We start from the raw sequence: 15,770 nt of genomic DNA on the forward strand, positions 1-15,770 counted from the left end.
CTCCCGGGATTTGCATGACACTGTTATGCTATGTGAGCACGGCAGCCAATCAGCAGCTATGAATGGGATGAGGTTTGTCCAAGGAAAGTCTGAGAACTGACTCTTTTTTAGCATTAGCAATAGTGGAACACAATACTCATATGTTGAAATGACACTTTTTATGTTTGGATGTTACTCATGCAATACACAGTGTCAAGCTGAATTATTATTTTTTACGTTATAAGATTTCCTCAATATTCATATTAGTGTCATGTTATTGTTCTGTTTCGTATCTTTAATTTAGATTAATAAAAAAAGTAATAAGCAAGAGAGGGAGGTGTCATTTGCTAATTTAACCTGTACCTCAGTGATCACCTGTTAAATTGACAGTCAATGAGTGTATATTAAACATTTATTATTTATTAGGGTGGGCATAAATCATGTGCCTAATTGATAAATATACACAGTAGAAAGAGATAATGAGCAAGTGACAGATTAGCAATTTGCTAATTTTATGCCTGTAGCATAATAATCTGTTAATTTGACACCTCCTATGAGTGTACATTGCATCATTTTAATTTATATATTAGTGTTGGTGGCAGTGCATTATGTGTGCCTTGTTTGAGAAATAACAATAGAAAAGGATAATGAGCAAGTGACAAATCTGTAATTTGCAAATTTTGCATGTAGCATGGTAGTAAGTATGTAACACGTTCAATATATATTAGTATTAGTATATTGCTTGTTCATTGCTTAATAAATGCACATATTAAAGGATAATGAGCAAGTGACAGATGTGTGGGTATTAATGTGCTATACTGACTGCTGTGTTGTGCCGGTGACAATCTGTATAATAGTGTATGAATCTGGTATGACATTGCTGCATCCCGCTAGACCTGAGTATTTGGAGGAAATGTGAAAAAATGTCTCTTTTACACAATAGAGAATTAGACTCTTTTCATGTGTAAAATTTCCACAATGTCCCTTAAATCGGTCACAATGGGAAGTTTTTATCATTCACTTCACCTGAATGTTCAATCCAGGAAAATCAGTGTTCAACCCACTAATCACGACTGTATTCACCTCCGACATTACAGGGCATTTAGCGGGAAACTCCTTTTGTCAAAGTATTTTATGCCATTAAAGTGGCCGAGGAGCGGCTGGAAGAAAAGGTCCTCACTGAGCTTCTTGTGTAATGTCAGCAGGTCCTCATAAATGGAGAGGGAAGCAAATTCAGACAAAAGACCGAGGCGGCCATCGGAACAGCCGACTCGCTAAAGAAATATGTAGAGGTGTTTCATTGAGATGTTAACAATTGTTTAAGTTTGGTAAAATCTCGATCTGCTGCAGTAAAAGAAATCTACTCAGGATCAGAGTCTGCAGAGAGTGACGCTCAGGATAGGAGAAGTTTATAGGGGCGTACGCCTAGGGGCCTCCACAGCTTTTTCCACTTTCCTTTCCAATTAGTTTTCTAATAATTTCCTTTTTACTCTTTCCTTCCATTTCGTCTTTACTTTATCAATTATTTTCCTTTCCATTCTCCCTTTGTTTCATTTCTTTTTCTAATCTCTCCTTTCATTATCTCTTTCCATTTTTCCTTTTCTTTCCTTCCTGTTTCTTCCTTCCTTACTTTTACATTTTTCCTTCTTTCCTTTCTCACTTCTTTCCCCTTTCTTCCTTGTTTCTGACTCGCCCAGGGGGATATATGGGGGAGACTCGGTACCTGGGCCTTTACCTTCTTTGTAGGATATCACGGCAGTCGGCTTCCGGGCCCGTCCTCTGGGGTCTGTCTTTAAAAGGGGTTTTAGTGTACAGTTTATCTCGTGACGCCACCTGTGGTTTCTGGTAATAGTTACCGCCGCTGCTGCAGACCTCCGGGGGTGATGGGATGGCAGCTGGGATGTCTCTGCTCCCCACAGGCGGAGCGAGCCCCCGGGGCAGGCTTGATGGAAGGGATGCAGGTGAGAGATGGCCCGGTCGGGTCGGGGGAATGACGGACACGCACACAGGGGGTTCGCTTCAGTACCTTTACTGGTGTAACGGCAGGTAGGGTCCAGGGTACTTGCTAGGAAGGGTGCACTTCTGGACTTCTCCCCAGTGAGCGGGTATAAGGCCTCCTGATCCGTTTCTCCCTCTCTCTAAGCTTCTGGCCCGCCTGCAACTGGGCCTAGCTTCTATGTTGTATTGCTCTCTCACCTGACCGCTTGGTAGTAGGACTTTTCTTTGGCAACTACTATCCCTGGATGCCGGGGCCTTCGTGGTTCCTAGTCCTGTATTTGATGGTAGCTTCAGGATGACCAGGGGTCTGGAAGCCTCCTGGTATGCCGGTTGTCCCTACTAGGTGTAGAGAACCCTGTAGGCGCGGACCCAGTGTCCTGCTAGTATCTTGGGGTGAGCTTCAGATGCTCCTCTGTACACAGCAGCAGACGTGCTGCTTCTTCACTGGTCTAAGTGCCAGCACACTGTCTGACTGAACTCAACTGGCTGACTCCACCCTCCATATATATATCCCTAACAGGGCTCCCTCTGGTGGTCTGAGGTGGAAGGGTGGAGGTGTCTGTTTGTAGTGAGGGCCTCTTGTGGAGGAGTCCGTCCATGCACCCTTTTGGGTCCTGTGCTACCTGTAGTAGCAGGGTGCCACATTTCCCTCATTAGTTCCTTCTGCTCTTCCTCTCTTCTTCCTTCCTTCTTTCTTTCCTTTTCTGTTCTTTCTGTATTTCTTCCTCCCTTCACTTTCCATCCTTCATCCCTTCTATTTCCTTCCTTCCTTCTTATTATTTTCTTATTATTAATTTATATAGCGCCATTGATTCCATGGTGCTGTACATGAGGAGGGGTTACATACCAAATACAGATATCACTTACAGTAAATGAACTAACAATGAAAGACTGGTACAGAGGGAAGAGGACCCTGCCCTTACGGGCTTACATTCTGCAGGAATGGGGAAGGAGACAGTAGGTTGAGGGGGTTGCAGCAGCTCTGGTGGTGAGGTGGCAGCAAGCAAGGTCATGGCAGGCAGTAAGCTTGTTTGAAGAGATGGGTTTTCCAGGTTCCGTCTGAAGGATCCGAATGTGGCGGATAGTCGGACATGTTGATGCACAGAATTCCAGAATTTTCTTTCTTTCTTTCCTTCCTTCCTTTCTTTCTTCCTTTTCCTTCCTTACTCCTTTCCCTCCCTCCTTCCTTCCTCCCTTCTTTTTCCTTTCTTTCTCCCTTCTTTCCTTTTCCTTACCTGCTTCCTTCCTTGGTTCCTTCTGCTCTTCCTCTCTTCTTTCCTTTTCCATTCTTTCTTCCTTCCTCCCTCACTTTCCTTCCTTTTCCTTCCTTCTGTCTTTTTCTTCTCTTCCTTCTTTTTACCTTCTTTCCTTCCTTCTTTCCTCCCTTACTTTCATCTTTCCTTTCTCCCCTCTTTCCTTTTCCTTCCTTCTTTGTTTTTTTCTGCTCTTCCTCTATTCTTTCCTTTTCTGTTCTTTCTTTCTTCCTTCCTCCCTTCACCTACCTTCCTTCCTCTCTTCCTTCATTCATTGCTCCCTTTTCCTTCCTTGCTTCCTTTCTTCCTTCCCTACTCATTTCCATCTCTCCTTCTTTCCCTCCATCTTCTTCCCCCCCCTTCTTTTTTCCTTCCTTTCTTCCTTCCTTCCTCTCTTCCTTCATTCCTTCCTTTTCTTTTCTTCGTTCCTTCCTTACTTCTTTCCATCTCTACTTCCTTCGTTCCTTCTTTCCTTTTTCCTTCCTTCTTTCTTCTTCCCTATCTCCCTTATTTTTCCTTCCTTCTTTTCTCCATTCATTCCTTCCATCATTCCTTGGTTCAATCCTCACTCCTTTCCTTCGTTCGTTCCTTCCTTCCTTATTCCTCGCTTTCCTACCTTCCGACCTTTCCTCTTTCTTTCATGGTATCCACTATCTCCATAGCTTTCTTAGAGTTTAGCTGACGCCGTGCAGGCAGATGAGCGCAGCTCCGGGCTGTAATGAGCTGGTGTCCTGCACAGAAGGGATGAATTCTGCTGAGATCCTGGAGAAGCTCTGTCTACTGCTCTTGCTCAGAGGCCTCTTCTGTCTGTGGCTGCTGTTGGCATTGGGAGCTTTGCTCTCTAGAGGGGGAACAGAGGTCACACCTAACTCAGCCTGGCCCTCTATGATGACCACCCACCTTCTATACACCCTTTTGGGGAATATAGCGGACAGATATGGGATCTCTAATTCATTATGACATATTTATTGGAGTTGGTGCAGAAAGTGGTGCATATCTACACCCAGTTACTGGGTGTTTGAGCACACGGTGAACTTCAGCTACACGGATCATTTCTAGGAGGGTCATGTCAATCCAGAAAGTCCCCTTGCTCCTCTCCTCGAGGAGGCTGTTACATTCAGACCTGAGAGTAATAAACATATGTAAAAAGTACATAGAAAAGATTCTTTTCACTTGACCCTCACCCATTGTCTTGTGCCGCCCCATCAGATCTGGACCTTCTGCCCCGGTTCGGTCTTCACTGAGCCGCCATCTTTGGCGTCTTCGGAGCTGATTGAGCCGTAACGTTATGATGTGACGGGACGTGTGTTGTGGTGGAGGCAGTACAGGGGGGCGCCAGACACAGTTCAGTGGAGACCAAAACAGACGAGGGCGGCAGCAGACAGGTGACAGCCGGCCGACATCTTACGTCATTCACACTAATTGAATCGTAATTCAGAATTTTAGAAAAAAAAAAATTTTTTATTTGGGCAAATTTGGATGGAAAGCATTTTGCCTCAAAGAGATTTCACTTCGCTCTAACAATTAGTCATTGTAACTTTACTGATCATTTTTGGTATTCATGAAATCCATCCGTTTTGCATATTATTTTAATCCTCTACCCATAATGCCCCCCTGTGTTCTTGCATTTGCTCCCGGCTTTTGGAAACTTTGCATGATTCGTGCTCCGTATCTGACACCTCTGCTCGGAACGACTCCGCGTTGACAGTTGCCCGGCAGAGGTGAAGCGCCGGCATCCGCGTGACTTTAGCGCCTGAGAACATCCCAGTCGCTCCCTGTTAGCTTTATGAGTCCTGTTCATTTGTATTACGCGCCCATTATAACAAATGCTGACGCTCCCCCCTAGGGTCAGCTCCATTCTGCTTTTACCAGACGGTAATTGTTTCAGACTAAACTGAGATTGTCTTTCCCTCTCTGTCTCCTTCTCGCCTGCAGGTGATACTAATTCTGACAAAGCTGTACGATTACAACCTGGGAAGCATCACGGAGAGCTCTCTATGGAGGTACGTGCATACACTCGGCCTCTAATTGCTGGGATACTTATACATGTATTTGGTGGCTGAGGTCTTTATACTCAGAGTAATTGGACATGTGGGATATCTGATGACAGTTCTCCCCAGGCTATACTCATTGGCTTTTTCTCATATTTAGTCCTAGGTTTAAAATGGCTTCACCCAGCGATGAGATCCTTCATAACCAGAGATGTCATTGCAGGAGACGCTGATCTCGTTTCATTTCCTTTCTTTAGTTTCTTGCGACTGGTACAAAAGTTTTCATCATTTTTATAGGAGTATCTTTATCTTCATAGAAGACCGAGCTCCAAATCTTCTGCCTTTTCTTTGTACCGGCAAAAAAGTTACATCGATGCCTCGCTAATGAGCCATGGAGCCTCTTGAATGTAGATTTAAAGGAAAACCCGTGAGGATGATTTCACTACATAAACTAGTGCTAGGGCTGTATAGGTCTGGGAATAACAATCAAAATGACACCTGACTTGTAGCAATCGGATGTTCCAGTGCTGAGAAATAATGCTTTAAGTCAATATGCAAATTAGCCAGGAAGTGCTAAGGCTTGGGCGTGTCCATGTGCTGACAGTGACACGCCCCCGAGGAGCTCAGATATTATTCAAAGCTTGATTTCTCAGCACTGGCAGATCGGATTGCTATAAGACATATATCATTCTTATTCTTGTTCCATGGTCTATGCAGTCACACCACTAGTTTAAGTAGTAAACATATTCTTACAGATTTAAAGGGTTTTGCTTAAAGCAGAGAAATTCCATCCAAGCTTGAAAATGCAACATCATTTATTTTTTTTAAAGCTATCGCATGCTAATGTGAGTGATCTCCAGCATGGAGACCTAAGCTACCTTTCCATTATTGCCTTACATCTGCTCTTTTAGGATTCTTAGCATGCAGTCACACAGACGCTGTCTGGATCAGTGCTCATTGCATATGTCATCCTCACATTGCATCTTGGACTAGAGATGTATACAGATGAGATGCAACACATGTATGCGATGACACCTAAACTGGGGGCGGAAACCAACTAGGATAGAAAACTCGTCTTCGGGGCAAACTAAGCGGAGACGTGGAAGTCATTTGGGCTGGTTTGGGATTTGGAGCTGAAATACAGAAAATAAGATACATTATAAATAAGATACATTGTGCAATTAATCAACACATAAAGTAAAAAAGTAACAAGATTAAAATGAAGTTCAGTAGGTTAACATTGACTTTGAGGAAAAATAGGCCGTTCCCTGTTCTTTACAGAGGATACAAGACTTAATGCGAATTGCTTCCTCAGAGACTGGTGTGCACGGTAACATAAAATGCAACATTGCACTTAGTTTTAGGTTACATTAGATGAAGTGCGAGAGTTGTGAGAGTCGCACAGAGCGAGGTCATTAGAAGCCATAGTCATGTGTCAGGTCCATCACACAACAGATAAAATGGTGCCTGATAAATCCCCTTAACTCGTAATGAGGTCCATTGGGGTTCTGTTCAGGTTTCCACCATTGAGAAAGCAGGAATAGTGCTGTATTCTGTGCTATTTCTTCTGTAAAAAGTAATGGAAGCTCTGGCGGGACTGCCCGAATAAAAGGCCGAATGCCCATCCTGGTACTTTACTCGCTAAACTTCTATCATGTGGCTTTGGTAAAATTTGCCCTATCAATAATACTACAATATTACGGAATTATTTAGCTATTATGGCTGATGTTTAATCTATAGGACTAATATGTGTTCACTATACGGTTCTATTATTTGTGCATTGTATGGCGGCATTATTTATCAATTTTGGATTTTTGTTCTTCCATAAATTATTTTTTCCAGTGACTCCACAGTCTTTTATCCAGCCCGGGGGAATAGCTCTATACAACTAGCTCTACATTAACTAATTTGCCCAATCTCATGAAGCATGAATGTAGATATTGCTGACGATCCGTTCTTTACGATGCTGGAATTACTAATGACACTTAGGTGACCGATATCCAGTGCAGTCCTATATACAGCAGGATACGTTATCAGGAGGTAATTACATCGCCACTACCTGGCGGATAATGAGAGCCTGTAATTAAATGTGCCGCTTCTTAAGGCAGAGAAAATAATCCTTGAGAGTGTAAATCCACTCAGCGCAGCTGTCGAGGGTGAAACTCACACGGAGCTGAAGACAAGTCTTGTAAGATGTCAAATCAGCAGATTGCAGCTCGTACAGGGGTATAATGGAGAGGGGTGTGATGGGGGCCGGGGGCAGTGCAGCTCGTACAGGGGTATAATGGAGAGGGGTGTGATGGGGGCCGGGGGCAGTGCAGCTCGTACAGGGATATAATGGAGAGGGGTGTGATGGGGGCCGGGGGCAGTGCAGCTCGTACAGGGATATAATAGAGAGGGGTGTGATGGGGGCCGGGGGCAGTGCAGCTCGTACAGGGATATAATAGAGAGGGGTGTGATGGGGGCCGGGGGCAGTGCAGCTCGTACAGGGATATAATGGAGAGGGGTGTGATGGGGGCCGGGGGCAGTGCAGCTCGTACAGGGATATAATAGAGAGGGGTGTGATGGGGGCCGGGGTCAGTGCAGCTCGTACAGGGATATAATGGAGAGGAGTGTGATGGGGGCCGGGGGCAGTGCAGCTCGTACAGGGATATAATGGAGAGGGGTGTGATGGGGGCCGGGGGCAGTGCAGCTCGTACAGGGATATAATAGAGAGGGGTGTGATGGGGGCCGGGGGCAGTGCAGCTCGTACAGGGATATAATAGAGAGGGGTGTGATGGGGGCCGGGGTCAGTGCAGCTCGTACAGGGATATAATGGAGAGGGGTGTGATGGGGGCCGGGGGCAGTGCAGCTCGTACAGGGATATAATGGAGAGGGGTGTGATGGGGGCCGGGGGCAGTGCAGCTCGTACAGGGATATAATGGAGAGGGGTGTGATGGGGGCCGGGGGCAGTGCAGCTCGTACAGGAGTATAATGGAGAGGGGTGTGATGGGGGCCGGGGTCAGTGCAGCTCGTACAGGGATATAATGGAGAGGGGTGTGATGGGGGCCGGGGGCAGTGCAGCTCGTACAGGAGTATAATGGAGAGGGGTGTGATGGGGGCCGGGGGCAGTGCAGCTCGTACAGGGATATAATGGAGAGGGGTGTGATGGGGGCCGGGGGCAGTGCAGCTCGTACAGGGATATAATGGAGAGGGGTGTGATGGGGGCCGGGGGCAGTGCAGCTCGTACAGGGATATAATGGAGAGGGGTGTGATGGGGGCCGGGGGCAGTGCAGCTCGTACAGGGATATAATAGAGAGGGGTGTGATGGGGGCCGGGGGCAGTGCAGCTCGTACAGGGATATAATGGAGAGGGGTGTGATGGGGGCCGGGGGCAGTGCAGCTCGTACAGGGATATAATGGAGAGGGGTATGATGGGGGCCGGGGGCAGTGCAGCTCGTACAGGGATATAATGGAGAGGGGTGTGATGGGGGCCGGGGGCAGTGCAGCTCGTACAGGGATATAATGGAGAGGGTTGTGATGGGGGACGGGGGCAGTGCAGCTCGTACAGGAGTATAATGGAGAGGGGTGTGATGGGGGCCGGGGGCAGTGCAGCTCGTACAGGGATATAATAGAGAGGGGTGTGATGGGGGCCGGGGGCAGTGCAGCTCGTACAGGGATATAATAGAGAGGAGTGTGATGGGGGCCGGGGGCAGTGCAGCTCGTACAGGGATATAATGGAGAGGGATGTGATGGGGGCCGGGGGCAGTGCAGCTCGTACAGGGATATAATGGAGAGGGGTGTGATGGGAGCCGGGGGCAGTGCAGCTCGTACAGGGATATAATAGAGAGGGGTGTGATGGGGGCCAGGGGCAGTGCAGCTTGTACAGGGATATAATGGAGAGGGGTGTGATGGGGGCCGAGGGCAGTGTAGCTCGTACAGGGATATAATAGAGAGGGTTGTGATGGGGGCCGAGGGCAGTGTAGCTCGTACAGGGATATAATAGAGAGGGGTGTGATGGGGGCCGGGGGCAGTGCAGCTCGTACAGGGATATAATAGAGAGGGTTGTGATGGGGGCCGGGGGCAGTGCAGCTCGTACAGGGATATAATGGAGAGGGTTGTGATGGGGGCCGGGGGCAGTGCAGCTCGTACAGGGATATAATAGAGAGGGGTGTGATGGGGCAGGGGGCAGTGCAGCTCGTACAGGGATATAATAGAGAGGGGTGTGATGGGGCAGGGGGCAGTGCAGCTCGTACAGGGATATAATGGAGAGGGTTGTGATGGGGGCCGGGGGCAGTGCAGCTCGTACAGGGGTATAATGGAGAGGGGTGTGATGGGGGCCGGGGGCAGTGCAGCTCGTACAGGTGTATAATGAAGAAGGGTGTGATGGGGGCCGGGGGCAGTGCAGCTCATACAGGGGTATAATGGAGAGGGGTGTGATGGGGGCCGGGGGCAGTGCAGCTCGTACAGGGATATAATAGAGAGGGGTGTGATGGGGGCCGGGGGCAGTGCAGCTCGTACAGGTGTATAATGAAGAAGGGTGTGATGGGGGCCGGGGGCAGTGCAGCTCATACAGGAGTATAATGGAGAGGGGTGTGATGGGGGCTGGGGGCAGTGCAGCTCGTACAGGGATATAATAGAGAGGGGTGTGATGGGGGCCGGGGGCAGTGCAGCTCGTACAGGTGTATAATGAAGAAGGGTGTGATGGGGGCCGAGGGCAGTGCACCTCGTACAGGGATATAATAGAGAGGGGTGTGATGGGGGCCGGGGGCAGTGCAGCTCGTACAGGGTTATAATGGAGAGGGGTGTGATGGGGGCCGGGGGCAGTGCAGCTCGTACAGGGTTATAATGGAGAGGGGTGTGATGGGGGCCGGGGGCAGTGCAGCTCATACAGGGGTATAATGGAGAGGGGTGTGATGGAGGCCGGGGGCAGTGCAGCTCGTACAGGTGTATAATGAAGAAGGGTGTGATGGGGGCCGAGGGCAGTGCAGCTCATACAGGGATATAATGGAGAGGGGTGTGATGGGGGCCGGGGGCAGTGCAGCTTGTACAGGGATATAATAGAGAGGGGTGTGATGGGGGCCGGGGGCAGTGCAGCTCGTACAGGGATATAATGGAGAGGGGTGTGATGGGGGCCGGGGGCAGTGCAGCTCATACAGGGGTATAATGGAGAGGGGTGTGATGGAGGCCGGGGGCAGTGCAGCTCGTACAGGTGTATAATGAAGAAGGGTGTGATGGGGGCCGAGGGCAGTGCAGCTCATACAGGGATATAATGGAGAGGGGTGTGATGGGGGCCGGGGGCAGTGCAGCTTGTACAGGGATATAATAGAGAGGGGTGTGATGGGGGCCGGGGGCAGTGCAGCTCGTACAGGGATATAATGGAGAGGGGTGTGATGGGGGCCGGGGGCAGTGCAGCTCATACAGGGGTATAATGGAGAGGGGTGTGATGGAGGCCGGGGGCAGTGCAGCTCGTACAGGTGTATAATGAAGAAGGGTGTGATGGGGGCCGAGGGCAGTGCAGCTCATACAGGGATATAATGGAGAGGGGTGTGATGGGGGTCGGGGGCAGTGCAGCTGACGCGCCCCTGGGCCTGTGTCGCGCTGCGTTGCGCACGCGGGAGCTTACCCGGAGCCGGATCTCTTGAGGGTTGTAGTCTCGTGGCGGTGACCCGGTCCGTGCCCAGGGAGACAACTGAGCGGCGATGTAACAGCGGTAGATGTAGGACGACTACGCCACCCGTTGAATGCAGCTATGGAGCTGCCGCTGCAGGACAGTCCGCTGAGGCCGGTGGATGGATGGTGCAGCGTAGATGGTATAACCCCCAACGGGAGGGGTATGGCCTCAGGGCAGCAGATGGATGATGGGGGTAGCAGGAACCACTCAGAGACGGTGCGGTGTAATTCAGGGTCTTTACTGGTAACAACGATAGACCCTCCCGGAGTACTTGCTAGTGAACGGGGCCTGGTCAGTCCTTGAGCAGATGGGATCTCCCCTGGCCAGGCGGAGTTGTAGGCCTCCCAAACTGACTGCACTCTTCTGGCTACCTTGCTAGAAGTGGATATAAGTAGCCCACGTCCCTGAGTGTACCGTGTGGTGCTCACCCGTATGGCCGGTGACTTGGGGCCTTCTAATGGCTTCCGCTCCACGATGGCGGTGCTGGTCCCACGCGTGTGACCGTGCCTTCGGGTTTCTGGGCCTGAGGACCTGAAATCCCCTGCCGGTCGGCTTCTGCTGCTGGGTAAGAGTTAGTTCCCACAGCCTCGGACGCCGGGTCCGGTAAGAAAGCTTCTCAGTCAGGGCGAGCTCTGCAGCTGCCAGCCCCTGACTTGTAGTAGTATTGCTTCTGCTGTTTCTTCCTGTGACTGTTTCTTGTCTCTACTCTCCTTGACTACTAACCCTGCTTCAGCCCCGGGTTTATATAGGGGAAGTTCTTCCCCTCCCAAGACTGGGCAGGAGGTGTGGCATGCACAGGATCCCTGACCAAAGGACCTCCCACCTGCTCTCAGACATAATATCTCTATCACTGTGGCAACCAGACCCCTGGGGTGTCACATTCCCCCCTAGTGAAATTTAGTACTCCGGGACTAAACATATTTTAGAAAAACATAACAAGATATAACAATAACAATACAATAAGAAACACATAAAGGTGGTCACGGCATGTCCGTAACCGGGTGCAGTCTTTGAAGAAAGCAAGGTGTCCATTTCACCAAAACAGGGAGACGTAACCAGGTAGGGGTCTGTCCTACCCCGAGTCCTTAACAGTCTCTAGTCCATCCTGGGTTACGCTCCAACTATGTACAAGGATTCCCGGTAAATCCACCAAGGATTCCTAAAAATAACTGGAAACACAAAATTATACACAAGCAACAATACACAGATAAACATAAATAAAACAATTTATACACTTCAAATCCTCCAGCGTGCGGGTAACTGGCCTCTATTGGCCCTAGTGGACCTACGGAGCTGACTGTCTGGCCCTGAACTACAGGGTGTAGGAGCTGTCAAGGGTAAACTGGGCAGCTGTCTACCGGCTCTTTGTCTCACTAGGGGTACGGCAGGCTCACTATAAGCAGAGGGTTGATCCTCCTGTTCTGCTTGTGTGGAGTCTTCTGCCTCCTGGACCGGCTGTTCTTCCAGCTCTACCTGTTGCTCCGTAGGTGCTTGGGATGCTGGTTGGAGGAAGGTGAGTACGGGTACCACAACTGCACCATTGACTTGAGTCCAAGACCGAGGGAAGTCCCCGAGCACAGTACTAACCATATCTTCCCTTTCCTCTACGGGTCGATGGTCTTCTTGTTCCTCTTCAGGGTTCCTCAGTTGTTCGGGACACTTCTTCAGGTGGTCCCGGGATACAATGGCGGTGGTTTCCCCTCCGTCTTTACTGATGGTACAAACCTTCGGGTTCTCGTGGCTTGAGGGCAGTACGGTGTACGGGTCCTTCTCCCACTGGTCATCCAACTTGTGGAGCCGTCTCTTCCTCTTCAAGACCTGCTCTCCGGGTACCAGGGGAACAGCGGGAGCATACTGGTTGTAAGTTTTCTCTTGTCTTTCCCTAGCCTGACAGAGACTTCGCTCCACGCTCTCCTGTACTCTCCGGTACTGCTGCTGCCTCTCTGTGTCCCAGTCTGTTTCTGGTGAAGTGTCCTCGGGTGTCAGGACTCCCATTTCCAGGTCAACAGGTAACTTACCAGGTCTTGCCCTCATTAGGTAAGCCGGGGTACAGTTGGTGGAACCTACCGGGATGTGGTTGTATAGGTCCACCAGATCGGGCAACTTCTCAGGCCACAGACTGCGTTCTTCCAGGGGCAACGTTTTTAGAAGATCCATTACCACCTGGTTCATTTTCTCACAAAGTCCATTAGTTTGCGGATGGTAGGGTGTCGTCCTTATCTTCCGGCAGCCATACAGATTGCAGAATTCCTGGAAGACCTCCGCTTCAAAGGCAGGTCCCTGGTCCGTCAGCACTTGGTCCGGGTACCCGTGTGGACGGCAAAAGTGTTGCTGGAAGGCTCTAGCTGCTGTTTGAGCCGTTAAGTCCTTGACGGGGACGACAACCAGAAACCGGGAGTAATGATCCACGATGGTTAACGCGTAGACGTAGCCACTTCTGCTTGGGGTCAGTTTTACATGATCCAAGGCTACCAGTTCCAACGGTTGCCGGGTGACGATGGACTGCAGGGGAGTCTTCTGGCTGGCACGGTCCTTCCTTCTCAGGTTGCACGGGCCACAGTCTCTGCACCACTTCTCAATGGTTCCCCTCATGCCTACCCAGTGGAACCGCTCGCGCAGCAGGAACTCCAGCTTCTTCCACCCGAAGTGCCCAGCTCCGTCGTGGTATGCCTCCATCACCATGGCTGCGTCCCTTCGTGGCACCACTACTTGCCAGAGTAATTCATGCGTCCGGGAGTTAACCATTCTGCGGCACAACTTCCCTTTGTAAAGGAACAGTCGACTCTTCTCTGCCCATAGTTGTTTGGCTTCCTCCGGAGCGTCTGGTTCAAGGCGAGCCTCCGGCCGAGTCAGCATCTCCTTCACCAGTCGGACGGCAGGGTCGCTGTCTTGCGTTTCCGCCCAGTTGTAGTGGGGTAAGGGGTTCAACGTAGCAGTCTGCTTACTCCTTACCTGGTGGGAATACTGAATAGTCCCATGACGGTGGAACGCAGGGAGTTCAACTTCTTCCAGTCCCTCCGGATCTTCTCCTCCGTCCGGCAGGTTGGGCATCCTGGACAGGGCGTCCGCGTTGGTATTGGAGCGTCCTGCCCGGTATTTGATTGTGAACTCGTAGTTGGACAGACGGGCCATCCACCTCTGCTCCAGGGCACCGAGTCTTGCCGTGTCCAGGTGTGTCAACGGGTTGTTATCCGTGTACACGGTGAACCGGGAAGAAGCGAGGTAATGCTTAAAGCGCTCGGTGACTGCCCATACTACGGCCAGGAACTCCAGCTTAAATGAGCTGTAATTCTCGGGGTTCCTTTCGGTGGGTCGCAGTTTTCGGCTGGCGTAGGCGATTACTCGTTCCTTCCCCTGCTGGATCTGGGACAGTACGGCTCCTAGCCCGATGTTACTGGTGTCGGTGTAGAGGATAAAGGGCTGGCTATAATCCGGGTACGCCAGGATTTCGTCCCCCGTGAGGGCCATCTTCAGCTGGCGGAAGGACTCTTCTTCCAGCTCCTCCCATTTGAAGGGCGGCTTCTGGTTCTTGGCCTTCCGGGACTGGCCTATCAGGAGGTCCTGCATAGGTGCTGCCTTCTTGGTGAAACCGGGAATAAACCTTCGGTAGTAGCCTACCAACCCGAGGAACTGCCGCACTTCTTTTACGCTGGAGGGGCTTGGCCATTCCTTAATTGCGGTGATCTTATCAGGGTCGGGAGCCACTCCGTCAGCGCTCACCACGTGTCCCAGGTACTGCACCTTTGGTTTCAGGAGGTGACACTTGGAGGGTTTCACCTTTAGGCCGTAACTCGCCAGAGCTTCGAACACTTCCGCCAGGTGTTTCAGGTGGTCCTCATACGTCTTGGAATATACGATGACATCGTCCAGGTACAACAGGACCGTCTCGAAGTTTCTGTGGCCCAGACAACACTCCATTAGTCGTTGGAAGGTTCCTGGTGCGTTGCAGAGTCCGAACGGCATGCAGGTGAACTCGCTAAGTCCCATCGGGGTGGTGAATGCGGTCTTCTCCCGGTCCGCCTCTGCTACAGGAACCTGCCAGTACCCGCTAGTGAGATCCAAGGTAGAGAAGAAGTTAGCAGATCTTAAAGCAGCCAATGACTCCTCTATCCTTGGTAAGGGGTACGCATCCTTGTGTGTGATACGGTTGATTTTCCGGTAATCTACACACATCCTCATGGTGTTGTCTTTCTTTCGGACTAAGACTAGTGGAGCTGCCCAGGGGCTACAGCTATCCCTGATCACCCCAGCCTCCTTCATGTCTCTAAGCATCCCCTTGGCGTGTTGGTAGTGTGCAGGGGGTACGGGTCGATACCTCTCTTTTATGGGAGGATGGTCTCCCGTGGGGATGTGGTGTTCTACCCCCTTGACTCGCCCGAAGTCTAACGGGTGTTTACTAAACACTCTCTCGTACTCTTGAACCACCCGATAGACTCCCTGTTTCTGATGTGAGGGAGTGGAGTCAGTACCCAAATGTAGTTGCTGACACCAGTCCTCCTTTGTTTTCTTAGAGCCGCTACCTTCCTCCGGGTGAGATGGAGGCAAGGGTTCCACAGATTGTATAGCATTTTGGTTAATGGTATATAATTTGGCTAGCGTGGCATACCGGGGCAGGTACACTTCCCTCTCCCCGATATTGATTATGCGAACGGGCACCCTCCCATGGCGTACATTGACCACCCCCCGTGCTGTCAAAATGGTGGGCCTACTGTCTGAGTAAACTGGTTCTACCATTGCCTGGTAATCTCTACCTCTCAGACCAATAGCTGCCCGGCACCAAATCATCATTTCACTTTTTGGGGGCATGGCAATAGGAAAAGGGTCACACATTCTTACGCTACCAATCTCACCGCCGGAGAGTTCCACCTGTTGCCGTCGCATCAGTGCCCGGATCTCT

The 15,770-nt window shown here is 50.4% G+C and overlaps 1 protein-coding gene across 3 annotated transcripts in view; it reads left to right on the forward strand.

The window, feature by feature from the left end:
- Nucleotides 1-15,770, forward strand: part of SORCS1 (sortilin related VPS10 domain containing receptor 1) — a 951,041-nt gene that overhangs the window by 326,209 nt on the left and 609,062 nt on the right. For all 3 annotated transcript variants that reach the window (XM_073684756.1, XM_073684757.1, XM_073684758.1), the window contains exon 2: nt 5,166-5,233. In XM_073684756.1, the coding sequence (XP_073540857.1) occupies nt 5,166-5,233 (68 nt within the window). The remainder of the gene's footprint in view (nt 1-5,165; nt 5,234-15,770) is intronic.

Source organism: Phyllobates terribilis, unplaced genomic scaffold, assembly GCF_046119375.1.
Source record: "Phyllobates terribilis strain yellow unplaced genomic scaffold, ASM4611937v1 Scaffold_5__5_contigs__length_657084704, whole genome shotgun sequence".
NCBI lineage: Eukaryota > Metazoa > Chordata > Amphibia > Anura > Dendrobatidae > Phyllobates > Phyllobates terribilis.